Source organism: Cricetulus griseus, chromosome 2 (genome assembly GCF_003668045.3).
Source record: "Cricetulus griseus strain 17A/GY chromosome 2, alternate assembly CriGri-PICRH-1.0, whole genome shotgun sequence".
Lineage (NCBI taxonomy): Eukaryota > Metazoa > Chordata > Mammalia > Rodentia > Cricetidae > Cricetulus > Cricetulus griseus.
In genome coordinates, this window is record NC_048595.1 from 312,037,025 (window position 1) to 312,059,185 (window position 22,161).

The 22,161-nt window shown below is 39.7% G+C and overlaps 1 protein-coding gene across 1 annotated transcript in view; it reads left to right on the forward strand.

The window, feature by feature from the left end:
* The first annotated feature begins 2,573 nt into the window (after window positions 1-2,573).
* Window positions 2,574-22,161, forward strand: part of Homer1 (homer scaffold protein 1) — a 101,298-nt gene continuing 81,710 nt past the window's right edge. Inside the window, exon 1 of the mRNA XM_027401723.2 lies at window positions 2,574-3,808. Within this exon, the coding sequence (XP_027257524.1) occupies window positions 3,804-3,808 (5 nt within the window). The 5' untranslated portion in view covers window positions 2,574-3,803. The remainder of the gene's footprint in view (window positions 3,809-22,161) is intronic.

The following is a 22,161-nucleotide window of genomic DNA, read 5'->3' on the forward strand; positions in this document are numbered from 1 at the left end:
GAATGCCAGGATAGGCTCCAAAGCTACACAGAGAAACTGTCTCAAAAATCCAAACAAACAAACAAACAACAACAACATTATTTGAAGAATTGCAGTTTCATTGTTTTAGTATTTTATATTTAAGTAAAAAACTCAATTTATCTGAAATATACCAGTTTCTGTAAGTATGATGATAATACATATCAGACAAACCGGCAAGCAGATACTTGCTTTTCATTAGCCTTTCATTATAATGCTTACAAAACCAGTACCCCTTAGTTACCACACAAGCGTGAAGATGAGAGTTGGGGTCCCCAACATCCATGTATGTGCTGGGTAGGATGACATTCCATCTGTAATTTCAGCACTGGAAAGGCAAAGACTGGATGTTCAGAGTAAGCTGGCTAATTAGATTAAATCTACCGACAAGCTCTGAGTTTAGGAGAGAGAGAGAGAGAGAGAGAGAGAGAGAGAGAGAGAGAGAGAGAGAGAGAGACATCAATCAAGGAAGATTCCTGACAGTAAACCTCTGGCCTCTACTCTTGTCATGCACACATGTGCTAGCATACACAAATACATGCACATGCACACACACACACACACACACACACACATAACAAATACATACCTGTGAGAAAAAAAGAAAAAAAGCTCCCAGAGTTCTTAAAATTTCAAAGTAAAGCAAGATCACAGTTTTATAATGTGAAGATAAATGACCAGGCAGTGATCAGTTGCAAATTTGTCCTATCAGTTTTTGCTGATTTCCTTTAATCTTGGGTTCCAAGCTAAAGCAAGAAAATGTCAATGCAAAAAAAAAATGTAAAATCATTGTTCCTTAATTCAGAATTAAGTGTTAACATTAAAAACATGTCTCAAAATCCACATGTAGCAGGCAAGCATGTGACACTCCTGCAATTGCATTGCTCAAGGGAGACTCCGAATCTTAAGTCATCTTGGGCTAAATTACTGAGACCCTGTCTTAATCAAAACAAAAACAAACAAACAAACAAACAAGCAAAACTAGTCCTGGCTGAGTCTATAGAGTTTTAGCTCATTTTATTTTGAACTGCATTGGTATTGATTTATTATTTTTCTAAGGACAACTTCATGATTTGGTAATACTATTATGTCCTGGATTTTCCAGGCCACTTCAGATTTTGAATAATCTGTTTAATGTCAAATGACTTCAGTTTGTAAAATATGGTCACTGAATTTATAAAGTAACTGAAATAATGGCCCTTAGCAGTATGCAGCAATTCTATTTCTGGGCCATGATTGTCAAGTTAAATCAAATAAAAGTTAAGTCCAGCCTGTGAATCGACCTAATAAATGGCTATCTTAGGATAATGAGACCACTTTAAAACTGTATGATTTTAAAAACACGATTTTCACGTATATAGCTATAAAATTATGGATGGTTAATCATCCTTGCCATATAGAAAATGTAAATGTACTTGAGAGTTATTGTGGTTACAAGACTCAAAAACATGTTAATGTATGTTTGTGAATTAAAAGGATTGGGTGACAGACCTTTGCATCCAGACTGTAATTGATATTCTTGGTAGGTCAGAACTGAAGGGATTCATTAGCATTTGCGATGCTGCAGAACGATAATTATCTGAGGGATCTAAGTTTTACTTTAATGAATTTGACTCATTATGCCATGCCGAACCATGCTTATGTTGTGAACCGCAACATTTAGAATCCCCCTCTGCCTTAATTTAATTTAACGTTTGTAAGAGGTTTGTTCTTAACTCCACTTAAAAAAAAAAAAAAGTCCATGCCATGGAGGGAGGGGGAGTTTAAAAGTTATCTATGTTCAGAATGGTATTCAGGACTCCTAAAATTAACGGTGATTTCCCCCAAGTCTACCAGTAGTGATCACTCTCCCTCCCACGTTTCTCTGCAGGTTGGAATGTTAGCAGCCCAGGGATGCTGCTGCAAACCCAGTGGGAGAGGGAGACAGGACATTACCGGCGACACTTCGGCACTGTTGCTAAGAGTGATTCACTCGCGTTTGGCACATTTGTGTCAAGGAAACCTCCTCCTGCCGCTTCCTTCTCCAAGCTCTCCTCCGACTGTCTCAGGCGCTTTGGCCTTTAAGAAGCGAGAGCAGGTGGGCACACAGCAGCTGGCCCAGCCCTCCTCCCCCCTGCTCTTTCCCTAATTTAGCAGTACTTCCGGCCGCGTGACATCATCCCCCGCACAGGGTGACGTGAGCGGAGGGTGACGTGTGTGCGGAGAGGAGCGCGCTGACGTTGCTATTTAAAGGTCCTCCTGCGGGGAGGATGGAGACACAGCGCGAGAACCCGGAGTGCGGAGCGGAGGAGGCTGTGGCTGCCCGGAGTCAGCGCTGGAGTCGAGCGCTTCGCCCATCCGCCGCCGCCGACCGCTAGGGTTGGGGAAGGAAAAAGGGACGGACCGAAGGACCAGCCGGCTAATCCCCTCCGGGCTGGTCCCTCACCTCCCAGCTCCGAGCCTGGGCCCCGCCTCCGCCGCGCCCCACCTCCTCCGCCGGCCTGCGGCGGCGGCGGCGCTCCGCCCCTCGAGCCGGGAGGGCCGCGCTCTTCGCCCCGCCCCGCCCGCCCCCCTCCCCTCTCCGCTCGTGCGCTCGCCTCACGCCGGCGGCGCGGACCGGGCAGCGGCGCCGTCAGCTGCGCTCGTTTCGGAGCCGCTCTGTGGTGGCAGAGGAGGCAGCGACGGGTGCCAGGCCGCCCGGGGCCGGCGGAGGCTGCCGCTGAGGGGAGTGTGAGGAGGCAGCGGCGGCCCGGGGCATGTGAGGCGGCACGGAGCGGGAGAGACGAGCCGGGGTGGGGGTACGAGCCGCGGCTGCTGTGCCTCGGACGAGCCGCGTGCCACTCGCCTCAGCGCGCGGCCGCTAGGAGCTGGGGGCTGGGTGCCGGGGACCGCGCGGGGCTGGGTTCTCTCTGATTCATTCATTCTCCGCTGCCTGGAGCCCGAGGCCGCCGGTGCTGCGAGGAGAGGCGGGAAGAGGGGGCGGCTGTGAGCGGGGCTCCATTGTGCTCGGCGGGGGCCGGGAAGCTGAGGGAGGTGGGCTTGGGCCCCCTGCGCTGCTCCCCGGCGGCCGCTGCGCCCCCAGCTAGCCGCCAGCCTGGAAATGGCTCCGCTGATGCTCCTCGAGAGAACGAATCGATCCTTCCCAGCCTTTTCTGCTTGCTCTCCACCGCCTCTCCGCTCCGAGTCTTAGGAGGACGAACATTCAAAGGACAGATTCCGATGTGGTGTGCTGTGCACATCGCGAGCGGCCGCGGTTTGCACTTGAGATTTTTTTCTTTATAATTTTTTTTTTAAGTGTAAGCGAAGGCAGACAGTGGCATTGCTGCCTGTAGGATTTTTATTAAAGTGCACGTCGCGTTGGGTTGCACGCTCCACCCCTAGGGACCTGGTGTGGTGAAATTTGAACCCACCGCCTTAGCCCAGAGAAGGCCGAGTTACCTGGCTCCCTGGAGTGTCGAGAGGACGTGAGCGAAATGACCAGCGAACTCGTTTTTTATAAGACTCGGTGAAGCTGGGTTTTGCGTTTACCTACATGTACACTGATTTTATGGAATAGTTGAGTGCTATATTCTCCGCGCAACCTTTTCAAATTCCAAATAAGCAAATGTTTGAACGCTTTGGTATCAGCGCGAGTGAATTCCTTTTACCGACAAGAACTAACTGAATTGTCAGCATCGTTGAATTACCTCCGGAAAAGATCTCGGGGGTGGAAAAGCAGCTGCAAAATAACAGACGGAGAAAATTCCTTGGAAGTTATTTCTGTAGCATAAGAGCAGAAACTTCAGAGCAAGTTTTCATTGGGCAAAATGGGGTAAGGATTTTGTGCTTACCACAGCTTTAAATCTGTTTGTGTGTGTGTGCAGTCTTGCGGTGGTGGTGACTGTTTATAATTCTACCCCTTGCTAAACGAGTACTACTTTAAAATAGAGATTATATTTGTATTATTGTAGAGCGACGCCAGAGGTCCTAATTAGAACGTGTAATGTTGTTTGTAACTCAGTTATAGTCTTATTAATGACATGTATGAAGACAATGCATTAAGTCTACCCTGTACCTCTTAATTGATGAAGCCGCTGTATAGGTTACCAAAATCTTGCCATCTTAGGTTTGGTTGACCGGTAACGTTCAAAGAGAAGGGCTGCATTCTTCCAGTACTTTGTAGAAACAATCAGTTGCACAAAGGGACGATTGTAATGACTAGTTAGACTACAGTCCTTGAAACTGATCCCTTGTAAGTTGTCGCCCTCACTGTGCCCTGTGTTTTATCCTTGAACATCCGAAGCTAACTGCACAGCATTGGGTTTATTGGGCATTAAAACGAGAATCTCAGTTTCTCACTGTTGCGGTCTCCACAGTGTGGTTGCTAAAGCGAGAAAGCTTTTGGTTGAAGGAACGTGTTCACTTTTTCTGATTTTCTCTTTTAAGCTTAGACTTTTAGCTGTGTCAGCAGTGTCAGATTTACATCTTCGACATAAGCCAGCCAAGAGTGCATTTCCCAAACTTTTAATTCTAATGTTAGGAGCTCTTCTTTATTTAAGCTGGAAACCCGTGTTATGGGAGTGGCGATCTGTTCATTTCTTCAGTGGATGGTCGATGCTGTCTCTGCATTCTTCCTGTGGTCGAATTAACAGCGGTAAATATATAGTTGAGGGACAAAGTTTGAAATAATGGATTTTGAAATTCTTTGTGATGGTTTATTAGCAGCACACAGTTTTCTTTAAAGTTCGAGAGTAGTTTCTTTTTGTTCTGGCAGTTAAAATTTGAAGTTTATTAGCATATACAACTTTGAAAATGTAGAGCACGTGTCACAGGAGTCCTTCCTCAGAAATTAATTACGAGTTGATAATTATGTTTAATACTTAAATGACCAGGATATAAATGTAATTAAAATACCTTCTATTTCTGGTGCTGCTAGTAGCTTGGTGACCTGCAAATCATTTAACCTTTATGAACTGTATTCTTACCTGTAAAATAAGGAATTTAGAAGTTTTCCAGCCTGTAAAAATGAATTTTTTTTCCCTCCTTCCCTCATTTAATAGTCAGTAGCTGGCTTTTTTCTTCTAAACACTAGGAAATAATGGTGTTTGAAAATATTTTGAATCAGTTGCATCAATTTTTAAATGAGAAAATACTAAAAAATATTAATATTGTAAACCTTTGAAATATGGCTTCCCGTAATTTTATGCAGCTCCACAGTTTAAAATGCATTGTTTAAGGCTTGTTGGAGTGTCACGTGTACTCGAACCTACACACAAAATCAAGTGGCAGTTTTTTATTGAGAAGATTGCATTCTCCAGACTGGAGTGGTAACATAGAAGAGAACCAGTTTTCTGTGTCTCTTATATTACATGAATGTCCACTGTTTTACCAAGTGAAGAGTGAGATTAACTTAATACTAAAGGAGACTATCCTTTGAAATGTGAATCTAAGCTACTTACATGAAACACATTTAGACACTTAGCATAATTTGTTTATAAACAACTCACTAGCCTTTTTGCTAAAAATATTTTAAGAGGCTGGAGCGATGGCTCAGGGGTGAAGAGCAGTTGTTGCTCTTTCAGAGGACCTAGTTTCAATTCCCAGCACCCACATGGTGGTTCACAACCCTCTGTAACTCCAGTTCCCAGGGATCTGATACCCTTTTCTGACCACCACAGGCGCCAGGATTGCAAGTGGTGCACATACATATATGCAGGCAAAACACTGATAATGCACAGAAATTAAAAATTGAAAAATAAATAAAAGTTTTAAAATGACATATAAAATAAGGCTGTAATAGAGTGGAGACTGGTGAGTACTATGATTTGAATTTACCCCTTTAAAATTCAGGTGCCAAAACTTCATGGCCAATGCGATGGTAGCTGAGTATTGAGAGATCTGGAAAAAAGAGCTGGAGAGATGGCTCAGTAATTAAGAGCACTTACTGTTATTTATGTGACTCTTTCTTGTTGGGGTGACTTGGTTTTTCTATGTTGTTGAAAGATGAAGAGTTGGTGGAAATAGAAGAGAATGTCATACAGCAAAGGCATTTGCAGAAGTTTCTGCCCTTTGTAAGTGTAAGCATAGCCATCTGGGCCTCTTTGAAACATGTTAATAGTATATGACCTTTAAAGTTTTCCCAGGCAGTCCCAAATTACCGTACTTGGACGAATATCCAAGATTTCACATGGATAAAGAAGTTTATATACTACAGATGGATTTACATTAGCTTTAATTGTAGGTGTAGTTAAGAGGTAAATGAATTATTTTCTTAAACTAAAATAAATGATTAGGCAGGAAAAATGATTCCTGTAATACTAGTTTATGAACTATGGAAAAGGAAAGGAACAGCTGAAACCAGCAGTTGGCAGAGTCTGTCAAAGTTGCATGCACTGTTTTTAATTAGGGTGAGGTCAGCTCAAGTGTGGCTGTGTAAAAATAGGTGTATCAGACACCTTACAAATAAACAACAATTGTACATGTAAGATGAAACCCATGATCCTCTCAGTGAGGAATACCTGTTAGGTTGTGCGCACTCAGGATCATATCATAATGTACTTAGTGAGTCTGGAGCGCTTCCAGAACACTTGTAAGGCAACCATATCAAGTCACTTCAGCCAGTTATTTTGAGCTACCTTTTGTTTTTACTTAGTTTGGTAATGCTGACTCTATTAAGTTATACTTATGTACAAAGTGGGGGCTTCCCTACTAATGGATGATGAGATTTTTGTGATGTCTACCAGACTTTGCAAACTTTGAGCTTTTTCTTTTTGACTTAAACTCTTGAAGAATGGAAGTTGCTGCTGCTACATTGTTACCTTGAGTTGCTTCTTTGCTGACAGATGAGAAACTGAGTCCATTTTTACTTAAGGCTCTAGGGGTGGCAGCAAAAATGTGGAAATGTTGATACACCCGCACAATAGGAGTGCACTTTGTAAAGGCATTCATCTTACTGTTCCTAACAATTTAAGTCCTGAGTGAATTCTTTGTTAATTTTACATTCAACACCAATTATGTGGCATGTACTTAGCTGAGTGTTGTTGAACAGCCAATGAAATGTACTTCTCCCTAAAGGAGTTCTTAGGTTAGAACTGGGGAATCCTGTTAAAGTAGATGGGATATAATGAAAGAGCAGTAAAGGGGGCATTTTGTAGAGGCACGTAGTGTGTTTGTACGAGGGGACATTTGCTGCTATAGGAAGGAGAACAAGACTTTGAAGCAGCTAATAGTAAATGCTAAAAGGTGAGTACAGGTAGGCCTTGTAGACCAATTGGACAGCATTTAGGTAGAATAGTGATTGGCAGAACCCTGCATAAAAGCCTGGATTGCATGAACTCCTTAGGATATAGAAGAGTAAGTCTCCAGCATCAGGTTAGAGTGTTGTAGGCCAATGAAAGATGGTGTTATGCTGTAGACCAGTCTTTAAAACTCAAGAGAGATGACCCAGCCTGGTGTGGCGTGCCCTACACATCTAGTCCTTGGAAAACTGAGGCAGGAGGAGGATCTGGAGTTTGAGACCAGCCTGGGCTATAGAAAGAGACTGCTTTGCTTTTTTTTTTTTTTTTTTAAAGCCAGACAATTTTTAAAACAGAATATACCCATTGGCAGCATACATTTTTATGCTGTGACCTAGTATTCTCATATTCAAATGATAAAATGACACAAAATAATTTATATGATACAGTTTAATACTTTCTATTCAATTATATTCCATTTCATTTTCAAGGAGAAATGTGAAGACCCACTACTTAGATTTAACAAACCCATGGTAGCAACTGGCAATTTGAAAAAACATTGCTCTTGGTGGTATGGTAGGAACACTTTTGGGAATATAGAAACACCAAGCTAAAACAATGAACTCTGCTGGGTAAAGGAAGTGAATAATTGGACAGGCTCTGGGAAGTCCCACTATTTAGAGGGAGTGGTTGAGAAATGTGTTGGCCATTAGAGTCAGGCTTTAGAACTAGGAATTTTCAAGTACAGAGGAAAAAATGTTGGAAACTGCAGTGGTGTGCTCAAAGAGGGAGCTGTGAAAGAATGAATTAGAGTTAACAGGAGAAACTGAACTCCCCTTGCACTTATTTTCTTGGCTTATGTTACTGACAGTCAAGATTAAAAGGCATTAACGTCTCAAAAGATCAGATCTCTGTTCTGCCATTTGAGTTTTCTCTCTGTCTTGGATATTGTTAACTGAATAGAAGAACAGGAATCCCAAATATTTAGTGTTATCTGGAATCGTCAGGTCCTACTATAAGGTTTAAGTGACTGTTTTAAGTAGCCCTAGTATGTTTGGTTAGGACCTGTGCAGTCAAATAGGCCTTTGTGTTGCTTGTTTGTAGTATCTTATGATTTGTGGCTCATGCACTTATTGGTGACAATGCAGTTTGCAAGATACATTATGTTTGTAGAAGAAACAAGATTTTCCTGTAGGTCAGAAAGACTTTTTTTTTAACTGAGTGATTTGGAGGTATTGTAAGTGTTCAAGTTAATTACAGAAGAATTTGTATGTAATAAGGTAATTTTAAGTAGGTTTAATCTGTGAATAAGACTTGAGAATGAAACAAACAAAAAAAATGAGATCTTTTTTTCCTTGAGACACAGGGTCTTGCTAAGTAGCTCAGATTGACTATCCCAGAGTACTAGCATTACAGGTGTGTATTCCACACCCCATAAGACCTTCAACCCTTCCTGAATCATACAGGAGTATAGATGAAACTCAACAGCAAAAACCCAGTCAACAGTGTATGAATAAAATCTGTGTATCCAGAATCTTTCTTTTAGGTCAAAAAAATCTTAAAATTTATACCCCATTTTCTCCTTACTTCAACATCTTCCTTCTGTCCTTCCTCTTTCCCTCTCCCTCTCAACACTCCTCATGTATGAAAGAGGCTTATCACGTAGCCCGGGCAACCTGAACTCTGTGGTTCATAGCTTGCATCCTCAGTCCTTGAGTGTTGGGAGTGTGCTATGGCACTCAGCTTGAATTTATGTTCTTAATTTAGCAATTCATACTTACTGATAGTCTTCCCTATCCATTGTAAATCTAGCATGTTGATCCATTTTGTGTTCCTAGGTGTCTAAGGAATGGGGGTGGGGCGGGGTGGTGGTGGTGGTGGTGGTGTAGAACTAACCCTTGTTCCTTGTTTTTGTTCTTAAATATTTGCAAGAGAAAAGAGATTGGAGTAATTGGCATGCATATCTTTTATATATTTTGACTTTTTCCTCCATTTTCACTTTATTTTTTATCTTGTTTTTAAACTTGACAAAAAATCTATAATAATGAATCTTAAATCCATTATGGCTCTTGTATAGCAAAAATAATTTTTTCTCCATTTTTTTTATTTGAATTAGAAACAAGATTGTTTTACATGTCAATCTCAGTTCCCTCTCCCTCCCTCCTCCCCTGCTCCCACACCCCCAACTAACACCTACCTATCCTATACTCTTTCTGCTCCCCAGGGAGGGTGAGGCCTTCCATAGGGAGTCTTCAGAGTCTGTCGTATCCTTTGGGATAGGGCCTAGGCCCTTCTCCATGTGTCTAGGCTCAGGGAGTCTCCCTCTATGTGGAATGGGCTCCCAAAGTACATTCCTATGCTAGGGATAGAGGCCCCATGGATTTCTGAGGTCTCCTCACTGACACTCACGTTCATTGGGTCTGGATCAGTCCCATGCTGGTATCCCAGCTACCAAGAGCTCTCCCTTGTTCAGGTCAGCTGTTTCTGTGGGTTTCACCAGCCTGGTCTGGAGCCCTTTTGCTCATCACTCCTCCTTCTCTGCAACTGGATTCCAGTTCAGTTCAGTGTTTAGCAAAAGTAACTTTTAATGCATAAAACTGAATTACATTTATACTTAACTATCTTTTCTCTTTTTAAGGTGGGCTGATCATTTTTTCTCATTTTTTTATTAGAAAATAAAGTTGCTTATGAAATCTAGAAAATGTCTAATCAGTGTTTTATCCTCGTAATACGGTTAAACCTTGCAGTTTTTTCCAACTTTTGGACAGTCATCTTAAACTCCATTAACTAATATTGCCATAAAATTAACTGTGCCCTAGGGGTATCTTTTTTTTTTTTTAAAGTGAATGTGTATGTGTGTGTTGTGTGTGTGTGTGTGTGTGTGTGTGTGTGTGTGGTGTGTATGTATGTGTGTTTTCCTGTCTTTCGGAAAGGTGTATGTGTCTGGGTTTACATAATTGTGTGCTGGTGTGCTTGTGGAGGCCTGAGGTTGTATCAGGGTCTTCCTTGATAGCTCTCTACCTAAAACTGCCACAGGGTCTCTTGTTGAACCTGGAGCTCATTGGTTTTGGCTAGTCTAGCTAGCCAGCTTGCTTTAGGGATTCCCTGTCTCCTTGTTCCCCTCCCAAGATCTGGGGTTATCCCACTCACCTTGTTTTTATGTGGGTTCTGGGGATGCTGGGCAAGCCTTTAACCCATGGAACCATCTTTCTAGCTCTGGATGTTTTCTTTTAGTATTCAGTAAAGCATAAAGAGCTCTTCTACATTATCTTTGAAATGAAAGGGTTAGTACCAAGTCCTAAGGCAGAAAAGTTGTAAGAATTGGCAGCTTTTTGTAAAACAACCAAACAAGAATTAGAATGGAAGTGAAAATCAAACGATTTAGAATCATGGATAACATGCATAGATAACAATTTTCATTACTGTATAGAGTTGCTTAAAGTCATTGTTACCACATCTTATGTTTAATGGCATATCTGGACCCATGTGTTCACATGCTGCACTCCAAAAGACTAAAAGAGATCGTCCTTGACTTTATTGTAGAAAGACTTTTGTCTAGTTCCACACTGATTTTAGTTGTTGAGTCTTAATAACATAGTGCCCAGAGGTCCTGGGAGTATAGCTCAATGATGGAGCAACTTGCCCAGCAAGCTGAGGTCCCGGATTCAGTTCTTCCACTACTACCTCAAGGAGACAGCACGGGCTGCCTTAGCTCTGACAAGTATTTTCACAGCTAAAAGTTCGTTGCGCTTCATACAGATGAGCTTGTGACACAGCACCACACTTGCAAAATTAGCTGAAAGGATTTGAGTGAATTAAGACCAGTTTTTAGTATACAGAAATATCCTGCTTTCTAGTAATTTGGATATGTCAGGAATTATTTTTTATAGAGGTGGATTGTTAGATTTTTTTGTGCTTAAGTATTTCTCAGGTATACTTGAGAACTTTTTATTGCTTTCCTGATTTTCTTAAATATTTGTGAGAAGCCTAAGGGTTATTCTGTAATTTGGAATTTTCATCCCTGGTACTTTCAGTTTCTCCTTAATTAGGCTCTTAATAATGATCACTAGTAAATTATCTTGAATTAACTATTAAAGATCTTAACGTCTCTACTTAGAAATTGTTATCCATGTCCTCCCATATTCTTAAACTTAGGACAGTTATTTTGAACCTACCATCTCTTTAGCTTTTTGTGTGCTTTTTTGCGTGTTCTTTTGTAAAATGGTGTTGTTTCCTATCTTATTCTGTTGTTTCAAATGTCCATCTTTTGCGGGGGGGCCCCCCCCAGAGTTTCTCTGTATTGCTTTGGTGGTTGTCCTGGAACTCGCTCTGTTAACTAGGCTGGCCTTGAACTGACAGAGATCTGCCTGCCTCTGCCTCCTGAGTTCTGGGATTAAAGGTGGCTCCGTCTTTTGGCTTTTAACATTGAAATGTGTGTGGTTTGCTTAATTACCCTGCCAGCTTCCATCATACTACTTAATAAGGACTCCAGCTACTCATAGTATTACCAGGGATCACTGTATAGGTTCAACTGAGAAGAGCTGGGTGGGGTGGCACATGCTTTTAGTCCCTGCACTAAGGAGGCAGATCTCTGAGTTCAAGGCCAGCCTGGTCTGTAGACTGAGTTCCAGGGCTACACAGAGAAAGAAACCTTTACTCAAAACAAAAACAATAAACAGTGAGAAGAGTTTCATCACTCTAACCCAAGTTTCTTCAGTCTTTGTTGATTAAAAAAGCAAAAATAGTTCTAGATCTTGCAGGAAGTTCCTTTACCTTCTCTGCTGATAGTCAAATTGTTATTTTTTTTTTTAAATCTTTGGTAAATTTGTGCATGTATGGAATGTATTGTGAACATATTCACCCCATTGCCCTTTCCTGTAACCTTTCCTCTCTTACAGACAGCCTCTCCCTTCCCAACTAGTTCCCTCTTGCTTTCATGTGGTGTGTGTGTGTGTGTGTGTGTGTGTGTGTGTTCGTGCAGGCGTGAAAGCATGCAGGAAGTCATAGCTGCTGTGTGTTAATTCTTGATGAGATTGCCCTTGTCATATCTAGAAAGTGGCATTTTGTAGGCTTCCTATCCTCAAGCACAGTGCTTCTCAACCTTCCCAGTGCTGTGACTCTTTAATACAGTTCTGGTGACCTCCAACCATAAAATTATTTTTGTTGCTACTTCATAACTGTAGTTTTGCTACTGTTGTGAATAATAATGTAAATATTTTTGGAAATAAGGGTTTCTCAAAGGAGTTGAGACGGACAGGTTGAGAATCACTTTCTAGCACCTAACACAGTTTCTGTTCCCCTTTCCTCAATGTTCCCTGAGTCTTGGAGGGGAGGATACAGCTCTCCAGTTTAGGGCTGAGCATTTAACAGTTAAGAGTCTCTATGTTGAATGTTACCCATTGTAAAAGGAAGCTTCTCTGGCCAAGGTGGACAGCAGTGTTAATCTAAGGATAGAACTATAAACATTTAGAAGGCAGTTTGGTTACATATCTATTTAGCTTAATATAAGTAATCTACAGAATTGTAATTGTGGTTTTTCATTTCTTTCATTTGGTATTTTGTTAGTGTTAAGTATAGGTGTATGCATTACTATTTCAATGTTAATCTGGGGGTAAAGTATAGGATATTAATGACAGTGTGTTCTGAGTAATCAGTATTTAGTCCATAGGTGAAGTTTCAGGCTTTTATTGTGGGAGGAAGCCAGTCTAAAGAATATTTTCAAAGATGGTGGAGTTTGCCATGGTGCAAAAGTATAATGGAGCTGGAGAGATGGCTCAATGGTTAAGATCACTGGCTGCTCTTCCAAGAGGGCCTGGGTTTTATTCCCAACACCTACAGGCAGCTCACAGCCATCTATAACTCCAGTTTAGGGGATTTGATGTTTTCTTCTGGCCTCTGGGTACCAGGCATGCATGTAGTGTACAAATAGGCATGCAGGCAAACACATAAAGTAATTAAATAAATAACATGTACAAGAGTGTGTATGTTTTAGCACAGCATGCATAAATTGTTTGCATATACAAAAAAAAAAAAGGTGGGAAAGAGGCTTTAGAGTGCCACCATATTTCAAGGAAGACCAACTGTGTTTGTGAGTCTTTCTAAACTGTTTAGTTTCTCTAAAATGAGTACATTAACTTTTAGTGTTTTCTCTTGGGATTTCAGAGTGAAAGTATTTAAACAATGTTAATATCTATAGTAAATACTACGACAGTCAGTAACTTCATACATACAGTTTTATAGGCATTTGTATCAGTTTTAGCTTCTACATGTAAAATCTTTCATGTAGTTCATTACTATTTTCAAGATTGACTAAAGAAGTAGTTACCTTGCTTGTCCAGCAAAAACTGTTTTAAGTGTAAGGATTATTCTGTTGACAGTTATCAGAACATTAATATTGTCTCCATCTTTATGGAGAAAGAGCTCCAAAGGAACATTTGACTAATGGAACGTTCTACAACTGTGAAATGATAGAGCATGTGTTGAATTTTGCAGCTGCCAGGAGCTCTTGTCATTAGTTCAGGGAACCTAAATGGATGCTCAGTGATTGCTTTGGAAAGCTGTGTTTAATCCTTCATAGTTCTTCTAGAAAATTCAAATTTAGTGCAAGCTTGCTTCTTGGTGAGTTCCTTAAATGCATGTTTCTTGTCTTTAAGATGATGAAAACCTTACATTTTACTTTTAATGTATTTAAATCTGCTTAATGCATTATATTTTGGAAATATTGAACTACTTAAAGTTTTGACATCATCATACAGGTTTGCTATAATATTTCCACTGTTGACTTTAAATTGAAATTTTTATAAGCTAACCCTCATTGTAGTTATTGGGCATTTCAGTCTCTGGAATACTTATGCAGATAGAATCTGTTTCTCTGAAAATCTCAGACTGGTAGGGGGAGGAGGGACACTTGAGATGTTATTTTGGAATTTTTTCCCTATGCTTAAAATCACAGATCTACAAGTGGAGGGCCAGGATATAGCATATTGCAGTTTCTGAATGACATGGTTTCTGTTACTTGATTTTCTACTCTATAAGAAAAAGCTGGCCCATATTGTACCAGATTTAAATTTGTCATTATTCTTTTTATTTTTATTTCATGTATATGAATGTTTGGTTGCATGAACACATGTACACCACACACTTAACCTGGTGCCTGTGGAGGCCAGAAGAGGGATTCCTTGTAACTCAATTTACAGACTGTTGTCAGCTGCCATGTGGGTTCTGGGAAAAGAATCCTCAGGTCCTCTAAGAGCAACACATGCTCTTAAGTGCTGAGCCATCTTTCTAGCCCCCAAATTTGTCCTTTTGGAGTTACCTTTTCCTAACTTCTAATGCAGTCATTAGCTAATCAGAATAACAAATGATGGTGTAGGGTAAAAGGTGTTGAGATTAGTGAAGACTGTGAGAAAGTGAAGAGAATATACTCTTCCCTAAACACATTGTTCTAAAAACCTTCTAGTCAAGAAATCACATCTCTAACCTGATCTCTTATTTATTCTTTACAAAAAAAAAAACTCTCTCTCCTCTTCCTTCTCTGAAACCCAAGCTCCTCCTCCTCCTCCTCCTCCTCCTCCTCCTCCTCCTCTTCTTCTTCTTCTTCTTCTTCTTCTTCTTCTAAGATTTATTTATTTATTATGTGTACAGTGTTCTGCCTGCATGTTGCCTGCAGACCAGAGGAGGGCACCAGATTTCATTATAGATGGTTGTGAGCCACCATGTGGTTGCTGAGAATTGAACTCAGGACCTTTGGAAGAACAAGCAGTGCTTTTAACCTCTGAGCCATTTCTCCAGCCCCTCTTATTTATTCTACAGGCTTCTTTTATTAAAGCAAGTGTGATATGTTAGCTAGGTAAGATACAGTTTTGAAATGTATTACCTGTTGGCTATAGCAAGAAGATGACTAGATCATAGTATGATATTGGTAGAAATTAATACTAGATTAGTTGTGAGCCTATATTAGCACCACCTAATGCTTCCTTTTTCCAAGTCTTTAACTTTTAAGAATAGCCTTCTGTACTCCTACTTTTATATGGAATGGGTACTCTATGCATTCCAGATCTTCCCTTATAATTTTATCTCATTTACTGGATACTATGTGTTTTGACAACACATTTTTCTATAATAAATTTCTTATCAAGGACTAGATAGAATATAACTTTTTTTTCAGACACTATATTAAGTATGTGAAATTGTTCTTTCCTAGTTGTTCGGTGTATTTATATAGAGAAACAAACAAACATCTTCCTCTTACTGTTGTAAAGCCCCTCCCTAACTTATAATGTTCTATTAGTTTCCACTGCTGTTGAAGCTGATTTTTTTCTGCTTCTTGTTTTTTTTGATGTGTAGTATTGATGCTCTGAATCTTTATGATGATATTTCATGGGGTGCTTTTCTTCAATGCTGTTGTTTATTTATCTGTTTCTTTGCAGTGTTGTGGATTGAACCCAGGGCCTCCAAAAGGTTGGGCAAGTGCTCTGCCCCTGAGCTATATTCCCAGGTCTGCTTTTGTTTTTACTTTCTAATCATTTGTTCTTTAGTAGTCTAGTGGTCTCTTAAAAATCTGGCAATTCACTTTCCTAAATTTGGAAAATTCCTTGTATTTTTAAGGGATAATTTTTCTCCCTTTCTGCCTACTTCCCATGCCAAGGTTTTACCCTGTAGCCCATTGCTTTAAACTATCCTGCCTCAGCCTTCTGAGTCCTGGGATTATAGATATGTGTTGCCAAGCCCGGCTAGAAATATTTTCTTGCCCATTTTCTCTTTGCTCTTTATCTTCTGCCTGATTGTTGAATGATAAACCTCTTTTCATTCTTGCATGCTATTTTAATTTCTTTAAAGAAGATTTATTGCACACACGTACTCATACCTTGTAGCATTCTGAGATAAGGTAAATATATTTCCCATTACATGAATAGGGGAAGGGTTTTTGTTTTGTTTTTAGGGGACCTGGGTCCATTTGTAGCCTTTTCTTAATGCTCCTGTTTCAAGTACTGTTCCTGTTTGTGGGAAAGGTAGTTAAAAGATAGGCTTGAGGTTGAGAGCTCATTGCTTGCTATTAAAATTTCGGCCAGTCCCCAGTTTTAAGTCCCACACCTTATACTCCTGTGCAATCACCTTGCTTCTGTTATGGCCAGCGGTTGTTCACTTAGCCCTGTCTTTGCAGATATTTTCACACTTCCTTGTTTTGCTAGCTTAGGGACTATATAATTTGTTTTCCATACTTGAAACATTCACTTTCTGTTTTTTTGGTATTATGGATTTATACTTTCTTTTCCCTTCATTTTGGCTTGAATAGAATTTTAGAAAAGGACGATAAATGTCTGGCATTAGATCAGAATTACTGAGCCTTCAGATCTTGAATTTATATCAGGCATCTTTCAGAATGTGTTGAAACTATTGATTAATTGACTGGGGTTTGGTAGATGACAAAAATATTCTAAAAAATCTCTTGACTAACAGCTGAAAACTCAAGTATAATTTAAGTACATTTTAAAATTAAAAGGTTGAAATTGGGGCATGGAATGATGGCTTAGTGGTTAAGAGCACTTGTTGATCTTTCAAAGGCCCTCTTTCAGAGGTCCTGGGTTCGATTCCCAACAGCCACATGATGACTTACAACCAACTACAACTTCCCATTTCAGGGGATCTGATGCCCTCTTCTGGTCTCCTTGGGTACTAGAAGATGCACGCATGGTGCATGGACATATTTAAAAGCAAAACTCTCATACACATAAATAAAATAAAAGTAATTTAGAGAAAGAACATACACCACCATGCTTAACTATTTAAAACAAAACAAAAACTGAAAAACAGCACTCAGCATAAGAGTACTTGTTCTCCCTTCTGAGTTAGACTAACCAAAGTTCCGGTTGCCCACTAACTCTATGCTTCTTGAGCACTTGTTAAAAAACAAAACAAAACAAAACAAAAATAAACACTTAGTTTGTGTCATGAGTCATGCTAGGCACTGGCAGTAAGTACAAAGAGGAATAGATAGACATATAAACAAGAAATTATATTACCGTGACTTAAATGCTGTGATAGAAGTGTACACTGAGTTTGAGCATGCAGAGAGGGGAACTCCTTGGATGGTCAGCTAAGTTGAGTTGAGACTTGAAAAACACAAAAATTGGAGGAAGATGTGAGGAAGGTGGTTAGGATGTGTCAGGTGGGAAGACCTGAGTGTAGTTTCCGAGTATAAGTACGCTTGTTAGAAAGGTAAGGTGATTAAGAGATATGTGAGTAGAAAGGTATTTGGGCCGGTTCATGACCTCCATGTTAAGAGGACGTTTCCCTTAGGTTAGTGGTTTTCATGTGTTTTTTATGTGCCCATATCCATAAAAGATTTGAAGCATCTTCCTTCATGCATATATATTTATAAGTTATATGTCCTATATGTTTGTGTGTGTATATTTATGTAAGTACGTTTTGTATAGAAGGCACATTACTTATATAATAGGCATATTTATATATAATAAAACATAAAAGTAGACATGAAAGAAGAGGAAAACCAAAGCTATTGCTTTAAGTAGTGGTGACCAGAAGAACAATTTCCAACTACTTATTACCAGCCTTGCATTTTAGATTAGCCATTCAGACTACATTGTGGGCAAGTGTTATTCAAGGCAGGGTGTGTGTGTAAGAAGTAACTTGGATCAAAAGACACTTAAATTTATTTCCAAAGTAGGTTAGCTGCAGCAGTTTAGTCAGGCATAATTATTTGAATTAAAACACTATCCTAGGGCATGGCCTCAAGAGATTTAAGTAGTGACTGTCTCTTAGAGCTGACATAAACTAGACAGATTTGGAGGATAAGGGAATAAAGGATTTGACTTTAGTTAGTAACCATGAATTGAGGTCGAGAACCAGGAGGAGAGAGGCAAATTTACATTGGAAAGAGGTGGTGATTGATTGAAAGTTGATGTATTTATGGTCATCCGAATTGGGGATATCTTATAATTGGATATTCAAGTCTGACAGTTAGTAAAAACCGAACTTAGCTAGGGATTGAGTTTGTGGAATCATTAGACTATATAAGTATTGGTTGATGCTGTGAATGTGGATGAGTTCACTCAGGGTATTTATAGAAAAGAACAGGCTAAGCTTCTCTGGGAATCATCATTTTAGGAGTAGGCAGAGGAACCGAGAGAATATGTCACACAAATTAAGAAAATGAGCTTGAAGAAAGGAGTACCTGGGACAAGATGAGTAGAATGACCAAATGAGGTAAGTGGATTTGGTCTGATAGTTTTTAAAGGCTTTACCTTCAAAACTCTGTGAATCCTATAGAGTGAGAGGGAAGGATGAAGCAAATTAGAAACGTAGACATCTACTTTAAGGGAAAGTAATGGGGCTAGGAAGATGGTCGTGATAAGTGCATTCACACAAGGGCCTGAGTTCAAATCCTCGAAGAAAAGCCTAGAGTGGTTACAGGGCTATAACCTCACTAGTTTCCAGGTTCCCTGGGCTTGCTGGCAAACAGCTGGTTCCAGGTTCAGTGAGAGACCCATCTCAAGGGAATAAAGCAGAACATCAAAGAGCAGAACACACACCACCACACACACATTCTCTCTCCCTCTCAAACAGACAGGAAGACAGACTGACTGACACACACACACACACACACACACACACACACACACACACACACACACACACACACACACAGAGTCAAGAATGTCTGTGAAATAGTATAGTTTCAAAATTCTCTAAGGTTCGGGAAGTTGAGTTTTGTTCACAAAAATATGGACAAACATTCTTTGAGAAGGAATAAGTAGTTGGAGGTACTTTTAAAATAACGATAAATGGATAAGTATTGTAGAGAGGTGGGGCAGGATGTGATGTGTCACATAGGTGAAATAGTTAAGTGTTAGTAAGAGAGAGGTCTTCATCATTGACTGGAGGAGGGAAAGGAAGGCATGACTGTATTGTTTGTACCTTGAGGGACAGGAAATCCTTGGGAGTTCTTTAGTTGATAGTCTCCACTTTGTCAATTTGTTTACTGGTTCATCTAACAAATAATGTGCCAGGAACTGTTCTAAATATATGAGATCCATCTATAAACAAAGCCTTGCCTTTATGAGTGTTATATTCTAGTCACTAGAATCTAGTGGATGATAAATGACACAGCCATCTGCTGAATGTAGAGAATATAGTTACTCAGAGCCTTGGAAAGAGAGGGAAGCCTGGGAGAGATTGCTAACCATGGCCAGTGGGTAGCTTAAAGTGCCCAAGTAGGGTAAGTGGCCATAGGTTTTGTTGATCTTTGAAAGCGGTTTAAGTGTAGGTAACTACTTTCTACCCAAGTAGATGGAAGAGTTTTCATGGTTTCCATTCTATTAAAGCATGAAAGACTGTGTCTAATTTTTTAGTGTTCTACTCAGGATTTTTGTTTTGATTTGTGGTTTGAGACAGGGTAACTGGGTGGCTTGGAATTTGCTGTGTAGGTGAGACTGGTCTCAAACTCATGGAAATCTGTCTGCCTCTGTCCCCCAGTTGTTGGGTTAAAGGTATTGGCTACCACACCTGGCCTCAACTTTATTTTAGTATTTTCCCTTTAGCTGCCTGATTTCTTCTTAGAGAACATTCTGTAATCTTGGAAGATCAACTTCATAAATAGAGTCTGCTGGAAAAATGTCAATCCCTTCTTTTTCTTCCTTCCTCTTTCCAACTCTCCCTTTCCCCTTCCCCCAGGTACTGTGGACTGAACCCAAGATTTTACACAGGCTAAGAAAGCTCACTGCCACTGAGCTAAACCATAAACCCAGCCACCAGTTGAAACATCTTGAAACCAAGTCCTGTAAAAAGTCTTAAAGCTTTTTTGAAGGCCGAGGCCATATTTAATATATTTAATAGTTTTTTCCCACACATATACAGCACATTTATTCATGGTGAATAAAAGTGTGTAACACCATGAGTAAGGCTTTTTCTTCCCTATCTAGGAAGCTCTAAAGGTCAGCAGTGTAGTGCTTAAATGATGCTCCAACTCCTACTGAAAACTTAGTAGACTATTATGTTAGAAACCTTTCCAAGTTGTCTTTCTTTTTCTTGGTAAATATTTTCAGTCCTTTTATGGACAAGGTAAACCTTAACTTTCTTTCTAAATCACTCAAAGAACTTGTACCCTGTACTAATTCTGATCTTAACATGATAGCTTGGATAGTGTTTTACTTTTGTGATGGACTGGCATGCTAAAGGAGTACATGGTAACTTGTCATTATTAAATCAATAGTAAATAAGAGATAGAGGTTTTATATTGTTGAAGAGTTTATTGTTTGTTCTATAAAAACAATTTCATTGTGAAGCTTCTAATGCACCATCTCTTTTTAAATCTTGGATAGGGATTTAGGCTACCTAAGCTGTAATTGCAGAGTAGCATAGTGCCGACAGGTGGGGTTTCCAGAGTCAGAGAGTAGCACTGTGATCTTGAGCAAGTTACCTAAGTATTGTGTGCCTCAGTTTTCATATCTGTAAATGGGGATAGAATTATGAAGACAAATAGATAAAGTGTTTAAAAGGTTGTTTAAACAATACTTATTAAATACTTATTAATGACTAGTGATAGCTGTTATTACTCTGATTTTTAGTTTTCATTGTAGGGTGGTTTTGTTTTTTGTTTGTCTTTTGCACTTGAAATGAACAGGTGAGGAAGTAGAATCAGAATTGCAAATATTTCTCAGCTCTGTTTCGTGAATAAGGAAAGTATAGGGTCTAGTGAGACAGCTCAGCAGGTCAAAGCATTTGTTGTGGGGCCTGGTGGCTTGAGTCTGATGCTCTGAGTCCATATAAAGGTGGAAGGAGAGAACCGCTTTCACAAAGTTGTCCTTTGACCTCCATATCTGTGCTCTGGCCCATGTGCACAGACACATGCACACACAATAATAGCTAATTTTTAAAAATATCTATATGGGTGTTTCCCATGCATATATGTCTGTCCTGTGCATACTTAGAGGCCATGGAAGAGGGTATTAGATCCCTGGGACTGAGTTATAGGTGGTTGTGAACTGCAGTATGGATGCTGGAAATTGAACCCAGATCCTCTGGAAGAGTAGCCAGTGCTGTTAACTGCTAAGCCATTTTCCACCCCCCCCCAGTTTTATACTTAGTCATTAGTCTATCAATTTTTCCTGGGTTTGCAGCCTGACTGTTGTTAGATTTGGGGAGCTTACACACATTCCTAAATTTTTAGAATTTAAGTTTTGTATTATAAATGTTGTAATGAATTTAAACATACAAAAACCAAAAGATGATATATGTTTAATACCTCTACATCCATTAGCTAGCTTTAGTAATTAACATATAATCTGCATTGTTTAATCTATATTGTTTGTCCTTCTCTAGATTATTTTATTTATTTGTTTGTTTGTTTTTTTATTGTTCTTTTTGAGACAGGGTCTCTATTATGTTGTCCTTGCTGTCCTGGAACTTACCGTGTAGACCAGGCTGGCCTTGAACACAGAGATCCACCTGCTTCTGCCTCCCAAGTGCTGGGATTAAAGGAGTATGCCACTACACCTGGTCAATGGATTATTTTAAAGCATATTCTAAAACAATATATTTCACCTATAAATAACTAAGTATATGATCATTAAGTTACAACAAGTGTTCTTAAAATAAAAATTTTCATAATGCTATAGTACCAAAAATGTCCAGCCTCTTCACAGATTGTTAATATCTAATAAGTGTATAACATGATTTTTATCTGTCCTGGTTGCTGCTGGTGGTGCACTAGTGCAATTGTTTTCCTTCTTTCTGTTCTAATCACACTGTACTTTGAAGTTTCTGGGCCTGTTAAGCAGTTGTCAGCCTCAAGATCTTGGCAAATTGTTTCCATTATTGCTTACTGTATTACAAATGATCCTAGAATTTAGTAGCTTAAATATTTGCAGCCATTTGTTTAGCTTATGAATTTGGAACTTAGGAAGGACTTTTGGGGGATGGTTTGCTTCTG